Source organism: Struthio camelus, chromosome 27, assembly GCF_040807025.1.
Source record: "Struthio camelus isolate bStrCam1 chromosome 27, bStrCam1.hap1, whole genome shotgun sequence".
NCBI classification, from domain to species: Eukaryota; Metazoa; Chordata; class Aves; order Struthioniformes; family Struthionidae; genus Struthio; species Struthio camelus.
The window spans coordinates 1,550,150-1,569,812 of NC_090968.1; the positions used below are offsets into that span (position 1 = coordinate 1,550,150).

Consider the following 19,663-nt stretch of genomic DNA (forward strand, 5'->3'; position numbering starts at 1 on the left):
CCTCTGTTAGAGCCTGTGCTGGGCCTGGGAGAACAACCCGCGAGAAAGAGAAGCAGGGCATTTTCTTCTCAGGCGGGGGAAGTCTCCAAGGAAGGACCTTTTGGGACGGGGGGCTGACGTGACTGTGCAGGCGATGGAGACGCGGGGCTCGGGGTCCGTGCTGCGGCTGAGGCATCTCCGGAAGCCTAGAGGGAGATGCGGAAGGGGCTTGTGTGCCCCCGTCCGGAGACGGTCAGGTGGAGGGCTCCAGGGAGCTCTTGCAGCACCTTGCTTCTCGGCAGATCTGCGTTTCTAGCTAAAATGGGTCCCGACCTGATGTTAGCAAGCCCTCAGGGTCTAGCACCGAGTGTATCCTGTTCCTGGGGAAGATAGGCAGAGGATAGGATGGCCGCAGCACTGGCAATGTCAGCGAGGAGTTAGTTTGCTTCCCCCAGGCAGAGGCCACGCACGGACTCTAACCGCTTATCCCTGATGCGACTCCAGCCCGGCTCCTGCCTCTCTCCCCTGGCAGCAGGGAGCTGCCGGTCCCTCCACCCTCCCGTCCGCGTAGGCCCGCGGCTCGGCGCGGAGCAGCAGCACCTGCCTGACCCAGTTCGTGCTGGCTTGCTTTGCGCAGCGCGCCCAGAGCTGGAAAGTTTCCAGGGCTCTGAACAGGAGCGGCGAAATGCCGGGTCCCGGCGAGGGCCCTTATCCGCCGGGAAGGGTTTGCAGCTGCTGCTGCTGGGGGGCACGGCATGGCGCGACTTGTGTTTCTGAGCTGGAGCAAGATGAAATTGGGGCCTGGAGACCTCCGCGGCCCAACCGTGCATTGACTGCAGCAGATCCCTTCTGCTTAGAGAGCAGAAAAGAGGTGGCAGGAAGGGGCTGTGGTGAGAAGGGGATTGTTTTCAGCTCCATCGCTACCTTGCTTTGAGCTGCCTGGAAAACCTGTAGCTCTTTTGCCCTGTGTGACCTGGGGAGCTGATTTCCACCACCGCTGCGGCGCGGTTGCGCTGGGGAAGGGTACGAAAAGGCAGCAGCGTTTGCTGCGCCCCGTCCTGGCGCTGGGCGAGGGCCCGCCGCGCTAAGTGGGTGGCTGCGATTGGCAGTGACCTACAAAATCGCTCGTGTACTTCCCGGCTCGCTGTCCCTAGCGAGAGGCAGAATAAAATTGGACTGAAACGTGTTAATCTGGTGAGCTGACTCCTCCGACGCTCCGGCTCTCCCGAGAGCGGCCGCTTCCATTCCTGGAGGCCTGTGCGGCTCGGCATTAACCCTTTGCCGAGCACGCCGCGCTGCCTCCTGAAGATGACACGGCAGCGCTTTGGGAAATTTCCACGAGCCTCCTGTGTGAATCTAATTCAACTTAGCAACCGCTTGGCTTTGCTGAAAGCCCAGATGGATCCCCCACCCACCCCGTTACAAGGTGCTTGCAGTAGGTTTTCAGTGTGGATTCATTCTCCTAAGGGTTTCGGTGGAGATGGGACCGGAAGCGGCAAAATTCCCCATCTGCGGAGGGAAAGCTGATCACCCTGAGCAGAGCAGCGCGGCTGCTGGTATCGTTGTGGGTGCCGGCTGCACCCACCTGACTCGGAGGCCAATTTTGTTGGACTCGGAGGCGATGTTGTCCCAAGTTTTTCCTGGCGCGCCTTTCCCGCGAGCGAAGGCCGGGGAAGGGAGCAGAGCCTGCGTTCCCCTGCGGATGCTCCTGTTCCGCTGGCTCCGGCGCTGCCCGGCCCAGAAGCCGGTGAAACCGGTTTCCGTCCCCGACGTCCCTTTGGGCTTTCTTGGTGAGCTCATCGGCGCAGCGCGGAGTCCGCCGTCTTCTTCCAGCCTGCCCCAGAAAGGTGGAGCCGATCCCGATCCATGTTTAAGGGAGAGTCTGTCCTGGTTCCCGTTTCTTCGGCTGCGCAAAGGTGCCGCGAGCCACCGCGGGGAACTCCCCTGGCGCCGCACGGTCCCCGTCGAGAGCAGGAGCCAGACAGAGCTGTCTGACCTGCTGCGACGAGGCTCCATCTGGCCCCGTCGCCTGTCTCCAGCAGCGGCAGACGCTCGGGGAAGAGGAGGAGAACGGAGCGAGCGCGTAGCGACGCTTCCTCCGAATGTTCCCCCTGCCTCCGGCAAATTGCGGTTCGGCGATTTCCTCAGCCGGAGAGAGCGCTTGGTGTTTAATACCTCTTGCCTTTTTTTTTTTTCTCCTCCTTTCCCTCTCTGACTTTCAGCCCTCACGACCCTCCGGCGTCCGCAGCGTCCTGCAGCGAGGAGTTCCCCAGCTTCGCAGCGACGGGGAAGCCCTGCTTTGTGGCTTCTCAGCCTGCGTTTGAGCCCCTCGTTCTTGCAGCTGGCAGGGCAGCGGCCAGGAGGTCCGTCGGCTCCCCGTGCCCGCGGGCAGGCGAGGGCAATCCCGGCGCTGTGTGTGCGTCTAGAAATCTCTTCTCAGCCACCTGGTCCTCCCTCAAGTCGAGCGGCATCTGTCCAACCCTCCTCTCCCAGCACTCCCCAAAGCGCCTGGCCGGCCTTCGGGCAGGAGCCGCGGCCCCGGACTGTGCCGCCTGAGGACGGGGGGTTTTCGGCGAGCCTCATTGCTCAAAAGCCCCAAATTGGCCAGGCCTCCTTCCTCTGTCACACCTGGGAGAGGAACGGGACGGTGTCCTGGCTCTTTGTGCAACGCGAGCGCTCTTTCAGTTGCGTTCGCTCTCGGGAGCTGTCGTGCAGAAGCTGCAGCGCTGGCGCGTTTGAGGTTTGGGCGTGATGCGTCCAGGTTTTATCGGGGAAAGCGGGAAGCTTCTCTGAATCCACCAAGAGGAGCCGTAAATTATCTCCTTCCAACATAACAAAGTCTTTCTCGCAACGGAGAGAGACCAGAGCCTGGTGCTGGGAGAATCATTTTAATACATAAGCCCTCTCCTGTAGCGCTGGAAACTCAACTCCTAGTGAAGCGTCTTTTCAAAAGGCCGAAACACTTGAGCCTCAGATGAGCTCCCCCAGCCCTCTGTCTGGTGCTGTCCGTGGACTGTAACGAGCCTTTTGCAGCTGTTAAGAAATCAATCGGGGCCCAATTTGCGAATGCTTTAAGGGGGGGAATCTGACTCGGTTGCTGAGATCAGCAGCGGCGTGCCAGTTCCCCTGGCACGCGCTGAATCGCTCAGGGCTTCGGTTGCCCTACCAAGGTGCCGATCTCCAAAATTAGGTCCAGGGACCAAAAATAACTAAATTAAAACCTAGAATTTTTTTTTTTCCTCTTAACAAGCAGAAAATCCCAGGGCTGGAGGCCGAGGGACAACGTGTGCCTGATTTTTATTTAAAAAAGAAAGAGCTGTTTCCTTGCTTTAAGAAGAAACGTAACGTGGAAAACTACCAAAGGGAACGTGGGCCTAGCATAGCCCTGTTACGCCGTCAAATGTCAGGAGCGTACGGGCCAGGTCAGGTCTGCGCGGCGTGGGGAGCTGAGAGTTTGGAAGGCCACATTTGCCTGCGCTTGCACAATTCAATCCCGGTAGGTTTGTTTGGCCTTATCCCCTTTTTCCAAGGGAGCTATAATTGAATCCAGCCCAGTTTGGTTGCGCGTCGGTCTCTCCAAGGAGACCGCTGAAGCCCAAGGTTGTGCAAGCTCTATGCAAACAATAAAGATCCCAGGAGACTTTTCCTAACAGTAGCGTGTCCTGCTGTCCTTGACCTAAATTTCCCAGCAGTAGTGAAATCTAGCCCTCTGGTGACGACTCCTAAGCTCTCCTGCGAGCTGGCGGTGGCATTTAAACTAACCTAATGTCTGTAAGTTGGCTCTGTTGAATGTCTCCATAAATAACTTGGAAATCAAAAGGGAAGGCTAAAAGCTCCCCTGAAGAGTGTGAGCTGGAAAAAGAGCAAACCGCTTATCTGGCTAGTCTAGCAGGGAGAAGGCGAGAGCCTCTTGGTCCCGATGCATGAGAAAGTTCAGGGTGAAGGGGGGGCTTGGGGTCTCCAGCTGCTTCGGGTTGGGGGGGATTCCCTGTTGCGTTGGGTGGTGGAGATGTCATCTCATGTGCAGTGGGCGCCTGTCTGCCTTGTATGCTGGGGAGCCTTGGCCCTGTCTCTTCACGGCAGCTTCCAAGCTTAACGATGTGATATGGTACCGGGGTGAATTGTCTTGGTGCTTTCTGCCGCCTTTTCGGTTGCTGATCCCATCCGGGTGGCGAGTTGGAGCTCTGAGGCTTGGTGAAGGAGAGCAGACCTCACCGCAGGTGGGAGCGCGGGCCACATAGCCCAAACTGGCTTGGGATCATGCCCTAGTTTTGGAGGCGAGGGGGAAGGCTTTGGCTGCTTCTTCTGGCATGTCATTCTTCCATCTTTTTTTGTGAGCACGTCTACTGACTCGGGCCCGTCTCAGTTTTGAGAAGCACACTGCCGCCTTGGAGATGTGTGGTCAGGAGCCCTGAGGCCAGGGTAAGGGGGCAACTGTGGAAGTACTGAGGAACTTGTGTCCATCACGGGCATGAAAGAGCCCTTCCAACAATATAGATATGGGGTGTTGTTCTCTTCCACCAACTCAAACCCACCTTTATTGGACATGGCTGGAAGAGACCCCGAAGGTCCGTAGGGCCCTAGGACCCCTCGTAGGCCAGCGCCGTGCTGGAGGCTGGAGCTCGCTGACACTGGGAGAGAGGTGGAGTGGATCCTGTCACCTGTTTACTGCGGGTGTGAATTGAGCTGTAAGAGGGAAGGGTTTGGTGTTCAGCTTGCTGAATGCTTTGCCGAAGACCTAATTAACTGAAGTGTCATGTATAAACGAAGCCTTTATGAAGCACTGGGTGCCTCCAGGACTCCAGCGAAGATGCTGAGAGCCGGCGGTACGCCTTCCTTATGCCTCGGTGCTTCTCGGGCAAAACCAAGAGGGACCAAATGTAGCGTTCCTGATGCTTTGATGCCCAAAGATGCTAAGACTGGAGGTTGCGGGAGGGAGCGTCCTTCTCGGCTTCTTGGCAAAAGCAGCAAAAAGAGCACAAACCTGGGTTTTTCCCCAAACAGACGATCCCTATAGTCTGGCAACTGCAGCACTCCTCCGAGGTTAAACTTGCGGCTTCTCTACCCTGTTGCTCGGCTGTTGCAGCACCCTCCGGCACGCATCGGGGCCCCGAAGAGCAGAGGGCACGTTTGACCCCCATCAAAGTCACCTTAAAAGCCAATTTTTTTTTTTCCTTTTTTCCTCCTGCTATAGTCCAGCTCCAACTGGTGCTTGGCAGACGCTGGGTCGTGCAGGCATTTGTGCGGCTTGAAGCGCCTTTGAGTTTTGCTGTGGCCGTGCTGGCGGGCAGGGGACCGTGAGCCCCGAGCGGGTGGTTTTCCTCTCCGGAAATCTATATTCCGCTTCTCGTGTCGGTGCTGTAGCGCGAACGTGGCCTTTACGTACCGATGCCGAGAGGGCTCTGGCGCCTGCCTGCTCCCTGCCCTGCCTGGCCGCCCGTCGCCCGCCTTCTCCCGCCATTAATTCCGCTCGGGTGGGCTGCCCCCAGCCTCGCTAGCGGCGCGAAGGCTGCCGGGGCGCTTCCGCTCCCGAGCTGAGTCGCGGACGAGCTCCAGGGCTCGCCGAGGCGCTGGGAAGGAACGCCGCAACGCCGGAGCCTGCTGAGCGCGGCGGGTGCTCCCGCCCCCCCCCCCGCCCGCCCAAAAGGCGACCGGTTGGATTCGCCGGCGTTTCGAAGACGGCCACCCCTCGTCGGCTGGTGAGCGTTGCAAAGCGTCGGGGGGCCGGATGGTGGCAGGAGTCCTTTCTCCCAAAAGGAAGGGGTCTGGAAAAGCTCCTGGATGCTGCCGGGAGCATGCAAAGCTGGACAGGGTGGGGGGGATACCCAGGAGGATGGTGCTGGCAGAGGAACGGCCCCGCTTCCCCGCCGCCCTCTGCCTTTGCAGAGCGGTCTGCTGTGCCAGCACCTGTGCGTCGAACCTCTCCGCTCGCTCGGAGCCGAGCGGCGCTGGCTGCGAGGGGACGGGAACGTCGGGCCGGCATCGCCCTCCGCGCCAGGCGGAGAACCAGGGTGCCGCGGCTTGCGGGAGGCGACGGGGCCCTTCTCCCACCTCTCGTCGCCAGCGGAAATCTTTCAATTCCAATTCGGGACCAGCTGGGAGAGAGGCGTCCGGCTTGGAGCAGGCGTTTCAGATCGAGTCGGGGGGCAAAAGCCCTCCGCTCTAGCCCCGATGCGGCGCCTGGTGTCTCGCAGCGTGGCGGATTTGCCCGGGCGCTCGCGTGTCAGCAGCAGCTTCTCTTCCCGAATTTGCCGCTGCCTCCTTGAGTCACCTCGGTGCTGGGGACTCGGGATGAAGTGCGGTGACGGATGCCGCTCGCTCCAGGCTGCTGTCACGGAGCAGCGGCCTTGATCCAAACGTCTGATGGTTGCAATAAGCGCCGGCCGGGTTCGCGGCATGCCGTGCGTCCCCCGTGGAAGGCCCCGCTCGCTGCGTGCTTATTTGGGTTAAGCAACGCGGACGCGTTGTGCCCAATTTTTGCTTTTCCTACTTGCGAGGCACTTTGTTATTTCTTAACGAGCTCTTTCCATTCTTGGCAACCTCTCGAGCTCGAAGATGGTTTCGTGCCTCACACGGGGCCTCTAACTGTGGTTAAAACATGGAGCTGGGGTGCTTTTTCTCTGCTATTTGACTTCGTACAAGGCCTTCCCCCACTATTTTCCCCTGTTTCGATGTCTCATGGAGCGGAGAGCTTGCTTTCGTGAAGGGGATGTGCTTGTGGGACCTGATGGCAGAGTACTGGTAGGGCCGCAGGATTACAAATGCAGAAGAAAGCAGATCTCGGTCTCCATTTCTCGCTGGGTCAGGGTTTGTTGCCTGCGGGGCCGGTCTGGCTTTCCCCTGCGGCATGGTTTCCCTCTGGCCTCCTCCCCATGCCGTCCTGTTTGGCCTCGGCCAGCCCCGCTCTCCCGAATTCAGCTATCGGGAGAAACCACTTTGTTTCTCTTCTCCAAACGCCTCCACATCTGCATTGCTTAACTGGCTTGACACGTTTTCCTTAAAGCTGCCTAAATAATTCACCTTGACTAAGAGCAAACAGCAGCGCTGGCCCCGGAGGAAAGCTTGCTGCGAATGCCAAGTGCCTGAAGGTGGCAGGAAGGGGGATCTGCTGCTTCGGCCTTTCGGCAGCGCCGCCTCCGCCAGACGAACGCCGCGGAGGGGTCGCGAGCGCTTGGCAAGGCGCAGACCCCACCTGAGCTTAACGGTCTCCTTGCCTTTCCTCCGCCGCTGCTAGCAAAGCCCCGCGCCGTCTTCAGGAGAGGCCGAAGGACCACGAGTGCAGCAGCAAACCGAGCCAGGCCTCCGGTTCGGGACGTGACGGAGGCAGTGGAAGCTGAATCCGCCAGGGCTGGCATGCCCAGCTACGCGAAACCCAGGTATCTCTTACACGCAGGGGAATTTCCATCAGCCTGCTCCTTGAGAAGGCAGCGATCACGGGCTCGGACGGCTGAGACGCTCCAGGACGTCTAAGAGGATCGGTTTCCTTAAGTAGGTTTGAAAAACCTTGGGATTTTTTTGGTTTTTTTTGGTTTTTTGTTTTCAAGTAGTCAAAAAAGTCATCTCCTTCCCATGGCACGTGCTAACCTCTGCTCTTCTCTCGGCTGGCCGCGTAGGGCTGATGGACAGCTGTCTGTCAGAAGCAGGCCGGTACTCTGTGCCGCTCTATCTGTTACTCAACTCTTGCATTCTTGCACTGAAAATCCTTAGTAAAGAGGAACTCTAGGAGCTGCCCTACTTCTCCTTATATAAAACAGTAAATCAAATCCTTCAGCATCTGGTTCTTGCTCTCGCTCTGCTTTATGTTCGGGGCCACTGGTACAGAGCTGTGGCTGAAGCTTTTGCTTTCTGAGAAGGGAAACACGTTCAGCCGAGCGTCCGCGGAGGAGAAAACTGCCTTGCGGCCACTATGGGTTCCGCGCCTTGCGGAGTTGGACGTCCTGAAATAAGAAATGCGAAGAAATCCGTGGAGATCGACGCGGAGCCCGGCGTGAGGCTCGTCCCTGGAGCGTCCAGCCTTTAATCCGGAGCCGCCTTAGCCTCGCTCGAGCAGCACCTCCCGGCGCTCCCGATCCCCGTTTGCGGGTGCCGTCTGCCTGCCGCCGGGCGTTCGACCCCGTGCCGCCGGCGCGTGCCGCTCTGCCGGGGGCCGCGCGGCGCAGGGGAGGGCCGCGCAAGGGGGGAAAGGCTTTAACGTCGGTGACAGCAGTTGCCGCTGCGCCGAGTGCAAAAACAGCTCGGCTGCTTCTCGCCGGTGCATTGTTAAAGGTTTCACCTCCCCCAAAATGACACATTGCGAGCAAAAATAGAACAAGACAGAACACACAGACCCACCCACAGCAGCCCCCCCACCAGGCAGCCAAGTGCGAGCGGCGCCAAAGCCTCGCTTCTGCAAAGCCGATGCGTTTTCACCTCGCCTCTCCGCGCGGCCCCGCCACCACCGCCTGCTACGGGGTCCGTCCGGCTGGCGGTTCGGCGCCCCGGCGAGCTGACGGCCGTCGCGGCGGAGCGCGGCGGCGGGCCGGGAGCGTCGCCGTCCGACGCGCGCTCGGCGTCCGGCGCCTCCGTCCCACTCTTTGCCCCTCCGGGAGTTGCTGTCGGCCCCGTGGGGCTGAGGCCCGGCGGCGGCGGCGTTCGCCTGCGCGGCGGCGAGGAAATTCTCTCGCCCGCTGCACGGTGGTGCTGTTGAAGCGACGGCGACGAGCGCGTCTGAACCGCGAGAGCTGCCTTCCCGGCAGCGCCTCCGCGGCTTGGCAGCACCGCTCTCGCAGCGTTTCCGAGGAGGCCGAAGGAAACCGCTTCCCGGCCGGGAAGCTGGATCCAATTTGTCGACTGCCGCCGGCGTAAAGGGTGGCGCGCGCTAAGCACAGTCGGACCGCGCGAGGATCTGGATGGAAAGTCTCCAAAAAAAGGCAGAAATGCTTCGGGAGATGGGAGAGATGTCAGCCTTTTGTCGGAGATGTGGAACCAGGCTGAGGCTTGCGTTCGGTCCCCGAAATCCCCAGCGTCCCTTGGCTTGCCCAGCCGGGCGCTGGGGATTTGCGATGCCGCGAGCAGAGCAACGAGAGGTTCCTGCGGAGCGCGCCCTGCCTCGGTTTCCCCTTGAAAGTACCCCCAAAACTACTGCCTTCCCCCGGGGCCGCTATGAAGCACCCGTGCGTTAGCATCCCTCGCCTTGCTGCTGAGTTTTCTCCCGTCTCCTGCCGAAGCCGGCGGCGGAAAAACCCAGCGAGGCCTTGGCAGGCCGACGGCGACGCGCAGGGGAAACATGCCGGGGTTTGCTAGCAGCGGCCGTCGGCAACGGCGTCGCCCCGCGGCCCCTTCGCCTGCGCTCGGGCGAAAACGACGGGAAGTGGAAGAGGAGCGGCGTCAAGGGACCCGGGAGCATGCCGGAAGCGCTCTCTCCTCCGACGCAGACAGGGCCGAGTCGAGCTGATGGCCTTTCCGCCTTCCTCCTGCCGGATAACTGCGGCCCAAAAACAGAGGCGGCAGGGAAAACCGAGCTGCTCCCAAACACCGCGCGCGGGACTGGCGTTGGCCCCCGCGTCCCTGGAAAAGCGTTGACGGCGCAGAGCCCTTTCGGTCGGCACGTCATAGCGGGATGGACAAGCCAAGCTCCTCTTTCTCCCAGCTCCTCGGTCCCGTTAGCCCAAAAACACCCTGCCCTCCTCCAGCTTTTCCGATACTGGGGCCGAAAGATGCTCAGTCAGCGGCGGGCAGGACCGCAGGGCGTCAAAAGACCCGAGTGCTCGGGTCACAGAGGACCAAAAAAGACGCTCGCTCTGATTTTATTCTCTTAGACGGAAAAAAAAAAAAACCACCCGGTGTTTAACCCAGAGCAGGTTGGCCGGCTGGTTCGCTGCGCGGCCCCGCGAACGCCCGCCGCAGCCCGAGGGTGACGAGGGCAGGACGGGCCGCTGCTATTCGGGCATCGCGGACCCGTGGCCCTGCCTGGTGCAGCCCAGGCGGATTCGGGAACGCGGCGATGCTCCGTGGCCGGACCTCGAGGCTGGACCGGTTGGGCCGGAGGGGAGACCCTGGGATTGGGGGGGGGGGGGCCCAGCGTGGGGAAAAAAAAGGGTCCTGATGGGGTTGTGGGCTTGGCGCGGGCTCGCACCTCCTCCCCGGGGGACCCGCACGAGCTGGGTGGCCCGGCGCCCTGCCACCGCTGCGGCGGTGGGGGGGAAAAGGCATCCGAAAAGGTGGCCCGCGTTTTTCCCTCTCTCGCCCTCCAGCCTGTTCGCCTCCTACAATCCGGGGGCGGTTTGGGAACCGCCAGCTGGAGCCAACCGGCGAGAGCGCCGGTTCTCTGCTGCCATGCCAACCTCATCTCCATGGCAATGGGGACCCAATGGGCGACCGCCAGGCGAGGGCAAGATTGGGGGGGAAATAAAAAAGGAGGAAAAAAAAAAAAAAACCCCCGCCGCCAAAATCACTGCTCCGCTCTGGGAGCCGCTTTCCCGGAGGCGGCCAGCCCGCGAGGCCGGGCGCCCCTTTGCGCCGGCTTCGCTTCCCAGGGAGGCACCTCTGGAAACCGGGTGGTTTTTGGTGAAGCGGGTTAAAAAAAAAAACCAAAACCCTCAAGGTTCCCCCGTTGAAATCGTCGAGAAAAAAAAGGACCAAAAAAAAAAAAAAAAAGGCTTGCGCGCAAGCCCCTCCGAATGTTTTAAAGCCTAATTTAATTAAAACTGAGGGATCTTATATAATGCTCAGTGTTGCGGGAAGCTGCCCCCGCCGCGTGCCAGCCCGGGGCCCCTCGGCGTGGGGGCGTCGGGAAGGGAGATGGGGTCCCCAGGGCAGGCCTGTCTCCCGGGACCGCTCGTCCCCTGTCACCTCTTATATAACTTGCTGCAGCCCTGTGTTTATACGGCTCCCGCTTGAGGACGAGGTGCGTACCAAAACATTTTTAAAATAACTCTGCCTTTTGTTAGCACCGCAGCTATCTTTAGAAATGGTTTTATTTTATTTTCAAGCAGGGAGATTTCGATGGAATAGATCCTTCGCCCGCCAGCGACTTAAAGGGGCCCCGAGCACGATGCCAAAGCTCCTTTTCTTGGCTGCGTCGATTATTGCTAATCAATCCCGTCCTCCTGCCCCGCCGAATCGCTCCTCGTCTTCCTCTTCAAATTCCTGCGGCTGGAAGTGACCGATTTTTGTTCCCGGCGTATCTCGGGAGCCGCTCGCCCGCTTGTCGCCGCGCTGCCGGAGGCAGTCGCGGAGCCGCTCTCGGGCACGGCGTGCCCTCGGCAGGGGGAAAAGCGGCACGTGCCGACACGGGCCGAGCCAGGAGCAGGTCCCAAACACGGTCCTCTAGCCCCTTGGCAAAGCCGAGCATCCTGCCAGTGCCGAGCAGGACGACTCTTCCCGTCCTGGGGCTGCCAATCCGAAGCTCTTCCCATCCTAGATACGCCCAGCGAGGAGGGAAAGGCTGAGCATTGACCTGAAGCAGTCAGGATGCTGTCAGGATGGCTCTGCCCTCTTTCTGCTTCCTATAGCCTTCTCTCAAGTTTCTTGCTCTCTCCACGCTCCGATCTGTTCGTCGCTTAACGCCTTGCTCCTTTTCTTCCTCCCCAGGAGACAGGAGCAGTTCCAGACAAACCCCGATAGCTACAACGGGGCCGTGCGAGAGAATTACGCCTGGTCCCAAGACTACAGCGACCTGGAGATTAAAGTGCCGGTGCCCAAGCACATCGTCAAAGGCAAACAGGTATAATGGCTCGAGCAGTTTGTCTTTCGACATCTCCTTTTCCCTCCGGGTGCCCAGCTTTCCTGGGAAGCTGCTTGGAGCGGGAGGCCGTTGTGCCTCATTCTCTAGCGCTGGGCGTGTGGCGAGTAGGGACTGACCCAACCTTGCCACGTTCCCGTTGCGACTGCCGTGTCCTATCGCTCCGGGCCCCGACGTGGTTATTTCCTCCGCTTCCACTTGCTGCAAACCCACGTGCAGGTTCTGAGCTCTGCTTCCCTCCGAGGCTGTCGCACCACACGCACGCTGACGGCGAGGCTCGTCTTCTTTGCTGAGGTGTCCCAAGGCAGCGCGTTATCCGAGCTGCTCCTTCCCTGGTTAGCCCAGCTGCCGGAGCAGGATAGTTTGGGGATGGATGCTCCTTCCCCAGTAGCTCTCTCTGGCTTGGAGCATCTCATGCCTTTCGTTTGCGGTGGTAATTGCTGGAACAGCTCCTCTGTTCCTTGGGAATTGCAGGGATTGGAGCAGGCACGAGACCTGAGCCACGTCGTGGCTGTGAAAGGAGGGGATCTGGGACTGGCACACGGGCTGGCGAGCCGGCCATCCGCCCTCGCTGCTTGGTGCGGGGGCCAGGGTGGCCCCGCTTCCCTCCTCGGGCAAAGCAGGAATTTTTCTTCTTTCTTTCTTCATTTGTATCCACAAGCAGTCACGTTGCTTTTCCTTTGCCACTTCTGTTCCCTCCTGCCGCTTTTCTCCCTGCTCTCCCCTGCTGCTGCCCAAGCAGCGTCGCAGCCCAGCGCTGTGGCCTTGGCCTTTCACGCACCCACCCCTGAGGCTCATTTGCACCCGGCGGTCGCTGGGGCAAGTGAGCGGCTGGGGAGGAGCGTGCACACAAGCGGGCTTGCGGACCCAGAAGTTTGCACTCTCTTTGCCAAGCGCTGCCCTCTCCCCGATCGATGCTGTATTTTTCCGTTTGGGAAGTACGTGCTCCCCCACCTCCCGTTCCCCTCCGCTTCCAGGGCGGCTGAGACGAGCACGCTCGGGTTTGCTCGCTGACTCCAGCCTACACAGCTCCCGAGCGTGCCAAAAGAGCAGGATTGGCAGCAGCAGCCTGGCCTGGAGGGGTGATGGAGCGAACGGCTGCCACGGGGACAGCAGGGGGACCGCGAGCTGCCTCTTTCCCAGTGGGTCGCTGCGATAAAACCAGGCTGTTTCTTGGAAGCGTTCAGGGGTGCCCAGAGGGATGTTGCATCCCCTCTGTATCGTACCGCAGTCAGGATGCGTCCCCTTGCCCAGGGAAGTGCCCTTGCGCCAGGGAACTTGTGCCATTGCCAAAGAAATTGCCTCGCGCTTCGTCTACCCCGTCCTTTGCCACCCAGAGGCGCGGAGGCCTCGCACGTGAGACGGGACGCGCTGCTCCAACCTCTCTCTCCGCAGCTCAGTTTTGACTGTTTGGTGGTGCAGATACCTTTGTCGCCAGCAGCCCAATTCTGCCATGGAGGCGAAATCTTTGTAAATGGCACACGCTGAACCGATGTCCCTCGAGGTGCCAGGGCTCAGCGCGGAGCGGTCCCCGAGGGCTCTGCCTCCTCTCTGCCCCAGACGTGATGTCAGCGCGGGAAGGCTGGCGAGAGCTGCTGCGACTCGGCCGTTTCCTCGGCTCTGATTTTTCTCTGCCCGGCCCTCTCAGGGCCATCGATTTTCTTCCGATGTTTTGACTTTCCTTATCCTTGGGAGGTGTCTCCTGATGTTTGATCCGTATGTCCCTGTTCGGGTTCCTCTTGGTTCCTTGCAGCTGAGTTTTCTTTTTAAAGAGATTCTTTAAAGTCTCTTCCAGCCTTGGGGGGACTGGAAGCAGATAGCCTGGATCACGGGCCAAAGCAGGGCGGTTCGAAGCAATTTTGGAGCTGGATAGACTTAGGGCTTGTTATTGATGGGCTCCTGCAAAACAGAAGCATTCTCCTACCGTTCACCACGCGTTCGTCTTTTTTAAAAATTATCAGTTTCTGGCCTCTGCCTGCCAAGGCAAGATTGAAAATCTCCCCCGTTTGGTCCCTGGGCTCGGAGCGCGCCAAGCGCTAATGCCGCTCAAAACGTTACTTATGGCACTTTTTGGATTCAGGCTGTTGCTATGGCACATTTCTGCTCGGGCAAGCTGAAGGCTTCCCCGTAAGGAGCTCCGCAAAGTGTCCGCGGAGCAGGAACGGGAGATGGGGTAGGTGGAAGCATCTCCCTTTCCCGTCTCCACCGCTCTGATCTACTTAGAGAGGCAACGGGGGCCCGTAGAGCCGAGCGCTTCCCCAGCGCTTAAATAGAGATAATGACACCAGCCTCTCTTTCTTGCCTGGCTCGGAGGAGACGAGCTAGATTCGTCCCTGGGTTTGTGTTTGCTTGTTTGATTTGCGGGGGCGGGTGTGGGCGTTTTAACGCGCACAGAAATTACCGGGGCGGAAAGCCGCGGCAGCGAGCCGAGCTCTGCGGCGCCTGGCGAACGCGGGCCCGGCCGGGCGTTTCGAGGGGCAGAGGTGCTCGGCGGGGAGCGCGGGGCGCACCCGTGGGGCGTCCGCCGCCCTGCAGGCGCCCGATGACCCCCTGGAGCGAGGATGCCGAGCGGAGGTGATTTTTCCACCGAGGCACCCACAAAGGTTCGCCTGGCGTCGCTCAGGACGGGCTCCAGAGCCCTCCGAATCCGGGGCGGGGGGAACGGCGTGCCAAACGTGGCCTTTTCGCTAGATGCAGATAGCGGTGGATATTCCGATTGCTTCTCACCCTGATTCGTCCTGCAGCGGCTGGATGAAGGCTGCCCTATTTGGAGCTCTTCTTCCATTTGGGTTTCTCTGCTGCCTCTCCAGCCCCTCTTCCCTGCCCTCGCCTGCCTTCGCATCCCACTGGTGCCGTTTGAGATGCGAGGAGGCATATTCGAGTCGCTTTATTAAAAACAATAATCTTTTCCTGGCATGTTCCCTGGCCCCAGCCTCCTCCTCAGCATCCCTAATCGTGTTTGAAACGTTGCAGCAGATTTCCTCTGGTCCTGGATTGCTTGTCCAGACCTGGTTACTACCTAACGTCTTGCTGTTCCCGGAGGTCCCTTGAAGACGTCCCTCAGCCCCGAGTGCTGGCTTGTGCAGTTACCTCCAAATAAAACACGTCTCCGATTTAACCCTTCCCTTCCTCGCTGGATCCCGCAGCTGCGACGCTGTGCCGTCGGGAGCTCCGAGGGGTCCTTGGCGTCGGCCCCCTTCTCCCTGACCCTCCGTGCCTCAAGGAAGCCCCCTAGAAGATGACTTGGGGGTCACCTTGCTTGGCCACATGCCGTGCTGAGATGCCGGAGTCTGCAACTACTCGTGCCGTAGGAGCGGGGCCGTCGGTGGCCACGAGCAGAGCCCGCTCCACGTGCCTCGTCCCTGCTGCCTTTCCAGAAACTCTTCCCGTCCAGCAAGAGCTGCTTTCGCAAAGGCTGGAGGCGTCCACGTGCTGGGCGAAAACCGAGCGTCCTCTCCCATCCGTCGCCCCGGGACGGCGGGAGCCGCTCGCGCCGCCCTTGGGAGCTCGGTCCCGCTTGCAGCCTGCGCTGCGGGCGCCTGCTCGGCTCCCGTCGAAGCGGTGACGGCTCCGTGGCACGCGCGCTCGGCTGGCGGCGGCGGGGAGCTTCGCGTGCGCGGCCCCGATCCGCCGCGAGCGTGGTGCCGGGCCCGACCGGCGCCGCTCTGCTCCGTCTCTTGCCTGCGTGGAGCTAGTGAGTCACTGGAAATCTCCTAGGTAATGGATAATGTAATAACATTTCAAATGAGCTCTGCAGAGCGGGAGGAAGATGTGGGGGAACGCTGGGAGAGAATGCAGGCGAATCTAACCGCAATCTCCTCCTCTCGGGGCCGAGGCACGGGCCACCTCCTGGCCACCCGCAAACCGGCCCCTTTCCCGACGGGCGCCTGGTCCTGCCCAGCCCCGTCCAGGCTCTGCGCTAGCTGCAGCTCCGCGCTGGCGGGGAAAGGAGAAGACCATATGGTCTCTTTGGAGACCGAGGGCGCTGGCATGCCGTGCGTCCAAGTAGCAGCCTGCCTCTGTCTCCCCGGGGGGAGAGTCGTGTCACCTCCGCGGCGGGTCCGAGCAGGGTTCCCCATATGGCTGCGGCGGGAGGGAGCCGGCCCCGTTCCCACCACCCGAGCCGCCTCGTGCCATCGCTCCGGCGGCAGGGAGAAGGAGGGTCGTGCCGTGCCGGCGCTCCCCTGCGCCCCTCGCCTCCTCACCCGCGCGACGCGGGGCTGGGACTGAGCCCGGCGTTGGCTCTGGAGCGGCTGCCGGTCGCCGGCTCGGCGACGGAAACGAAGCCGAGGAGCGCGTTTTTGGTTTCTCGCGGCAAAAGGAGGAGAGCTCCGGCTTGAGGAAGAGCCGCTTCAGCCCGTGGCAGCCTAGAAAGCCCCTCTCGCTCCCGCTGGGTGGGGAAGCGCTCAGCCCCCGGAAGATGCACGCTCGCGCCCGGCTCATCCCGGCAGCAGCCGAGCCCCCACGGCACACGTGGCAGCTTGGTCGCAGCAAGCGGGTCCCCCACCTCTGAGCATTGCCGGCTCTCCCCGTGGGGAAACTGAGGCACGGGGAAGGCGCTGTGGCCGAACCAGCTGTCTTGAGTTCCTCCAGCGCCCCGCTGCCTTTCGTTTCCTGGTGAGGTTTCCTTTCTTCTCCGAGCTTTTGCTGTTTGCTCTGAAACAGCAGCGGGATCCCCACCCTCCCACTGCATACAGAGCCGATAGCTCTTCTCTCTCTCTCATCCCCAGCGAGTGCACTTGACCCCATGCCCCGACTAGCACAGCGAGAACGCGAGCAGGAACCTTCCTGATCATCTTCTCTGTGTTTGCAGGTGGCTGTGGATATCAGCAGCGGCGCAATTCGCGTAGCGGTGCTGGAGGGCGGCAGCCAGCGCGTCCTCATGGAAGGGAAACTCACGCACAAGATCAACACGGAGAGTTCCCTCTGGAGCCTGGAGCCGGGCAAGTGCGTTTTGGTAAGGGGCCTCTGCTCCGGCTGGTGTCTCTGCGCCTTTGCTCGCAGCTCCTCCCGCCTCGAGCTGGAAAACTGGAGCAGTTGCAAGTTAGAGCTAGATCCAGACGTGCCCCACACTATCTTTCCCTAACTCTCCGTCCCTCTCGGTCTGCCATTGCCCATGTGCTTCCCTGTTGAGGTGGTTCAGGGGATGTTGCTGTCCATTCGCTCGGTACCGGTGGGTACTCGGTACTGCGAGCCAGCAGGCCAGGCTGAGTGGCGTGATTTCTGCTGTCTGGTGGGCCGTGTCCCCAGGGCTGTTCCACCCTGTTGAAGTTGTCATGGAGCAGCAGATGGATACCCAAAGCCAAGCGCCTGCAGGGTGAAATCAGGTGGGAATTTCCTGCTGGATGCAGAAGTCTTGAGGGAGGCATGCGGAGATGCTTTGCAGGCGCTGCCTGGCCGCTCCAGATCAGTACGGACATACCCTGGGACAAATGACCTGATGGCAAGAGCGTGAAGTTACTGCGAGAGAGAAGAGCTTCTCCAAAGCTGGTAGGCCGTTGAGAGGGCATGAAACAGGAGGTGATGGCGTCATCAGCTTGCATTTTTCAGACGTTCTTAAGCTTCTTGAAAGTTAGCTGATCAGGAAGATAACCCTGGGGAAGGAGGAAAGCCATCCAAGTGGAACTGCCCCGAAGGGCGGCTGCTCTGCAGGGCGAATGGTAATTCCGGCTGCGTGTTCCCAGGATCAGCAAGGGAGGCAATGTTTATTAAATATCCAGCTCCGGAGGAGGATGGGAAGAGCGCGCGGGTGGAGCGAGACTCGAGGCCTTCTGGAGCGTCCACGGACGGTGAGGGGAGTCGTCCCGTTATCTCCAACCGGAGCTGGCTCTTGCCTCAAATTAGCACGAGCGCAGGGTTGTGAGGATCTCCAGCTGGCTGCCAACATATTGATGGTGGGATGAAATTTCGCTTGAAGAATTGTAAGGTAACTGGAGCAGAGTGAGTAATTCTCACCCGAGAGCGTCTCCTTTTCCCATGCGCAGAGTAGCCGAAAGTGGTTTGCGGTTCCTTTCGATTCATTCATCAACAGACATCCAACCGTTTGTTAATGAGTCGCTTCACTTCAGCTCTTGGGAGGGGATTCGTACGTGAGCCATTCAGGTTTGGTTATAGCAGCAGGAACTGTGGCGGACGAGGGCGTACGGGCCCTTCCCCTCCCAGAATTTGCACCTCTGCGTGGTACGCAGCTCCCGGTGAACTCCCAGCGTGGCGGTCGGGAGTTTCCCCTTCCCACGGGCTGCAGCAAGGTGCCAACTTCTCTCACCTGGGACCAAGAAGACGACATCTCCCAGCAGAGTCGGGGCTGTGGCCAAGATCGGACTCGCAAAGTGCCAGCGGTGGAGTCACCCAAGGAGATCCCGACCTTCTTGGGAACTGTCGCTGCTTGGGGCACCTCAGAGGCTCCAGCCCTGGAGAAAAACCTGTGAGCGCTCGAGTTTCTTGGTCCTTTAAACAAGAGAGTCCCTTCAAGCCAAGCCCAGTCCGTGCACTGATACTCCATGGAGCAAAATCTCTCCTGCTTGGTCTTGTCCCTTGCGAAAGTCTCTCCTTGCTGCGGGTATGCTGACCACGTGCAGCATTTTCACGGAGACCGTCGGGTCCCATAAGCTGCTGCCGGATGCATCGAGAGTCATCAGGATCCGTGCGCCCTTTGGGTGGTCGTTACAGGCGCATTTTGCTGGCTTCACTGGCCTGCGTTCTCCCCCCGGCTCTTAACGAGCAGCTGAGGTTAATTTGCCTTTTAACCCCTCCTGGCTCTGCTTTCCCTCTCCTATCTGGTGTCCCTATCGATTTCTCCTCCTCGCCAGGCATCTCCCCATCGTCCACGTAGCCCTCAGCGCCTCCCCTCTTCTGGGGACCGCTCTGCCTTTCTCCTCCTCCTCTCCGTGCTGCCCACGTGTCCTGCTTAATGAGATTCACCCTGCCGCTGGCTGGGCTGAGCATCGGCATATTTTTCATCTCGCCCTTTGGCACGCTTGCGCCTTGCGCCAGAGTCCGACCAAGGGAGAAAGCCGGCGGACGTCATTTCGAAGGCCAGTGCTCTGCCGATCCCTATGACAGTTGGCAGGTGCCCTGTTCCCACCTCTGCTGGCTTGGGATCGTGTCCCCGGCTTGTCCCGCTGCCTTAGGCGCCTTGCTGAAGCCCCCCGTCCTGAGTACGATCCCTGCGTGCTCCCTTCTCCGTTACACCCGCTCGCTTGTCAAAAGCGAGATTAAAATAGATTCGCATGAGCTCGTTTTAGAAATCTCCGCTGGGTGTTGTGCACAATGCGTTTTGGGATTATTTTTGTTGTTGAGGGTTTTTTTTTTTCTTCCCCCTCGTTCTCTCTCTTTTTCTCCTCCTCTCCAACATTTGTTATCCCCACTCGGGTTTTTGTCACCAAGTCCTGCCTTGAACAGCTATTAAAGCCTTCAGCTTGTCACCCTGTGAGCTGCGAGGCCAAGTTAATAATAAGCTGCGGTGCTCTCCCTTCTCCCTAACCTCCCCATGTTGTCGGAAACGCTGCCTGCTGCTTTCTTAGCACCCCAAAACGGCTCCTGGCCCCTGCTGACGTTTGGGGGCGACTGTTGCTGTTGCTGCTTCCCCAGAGAAGGAGGTGGCAAGAGGCCGGTTTTCCAAGTCCCACTTCTATTCCTCGGCAGCGTCTCTTCGCCTCTGACAAGGTATTTAGGATCACGGAAGACACCTCCCGCGGTGGCACAGCCCAGCGCCAGCAGCAAGGGGTTGTGACCCTCCCGGCAGGGCTTGGCCACGTGGGAGGTGGCGCTTCCTGCTGCCAACCCGCCACCGCGTCCGGGCCGCTGACGCCCTCTCCCCGTGCTGCTTGAGGGTCTCTTCCGGCCGGCGCAGACCGATTCGCCGCGCTGCTCTTCCGTCCCGCGCCGGGCTGCCCGCTCCCTGCCCGAAGCGCGTCGTGCTTCCTGCTCCATCCGGCCTCCCCGGGCCCCTTGGCTCCATCC

The 19,663-nt window shown here is 60.3% G+C and overlaps 1 protein-coding gene across 2 annotated transcripts in view; it reads left to right on the top strand.

Annotated features, from left to right (window-relative positions):
* Nucleotides 1–19,663, top strand: part of NUDCD3 (NudC domain containing 3) — a 31,890-nt gene that overhangs the window by 8,794 nt on the left and 3,433 nt on the right. For both annotated transcript variants that reach the window (XM_068920947.1, XM_068920948.1), the window contains exons 3-4: nt 11,551–11,683; nt 16,515–16,658. In XM_068920947.1, the coding sequence (XP_068777048.1) occupies nt 11,551–11,683; nt 16,515–16,658 (277 nt within the window). The remainder of the gene's footprint in view (nt 1–11,550; nt 11,684–16,514; nt 16,659–19,663) is intronic.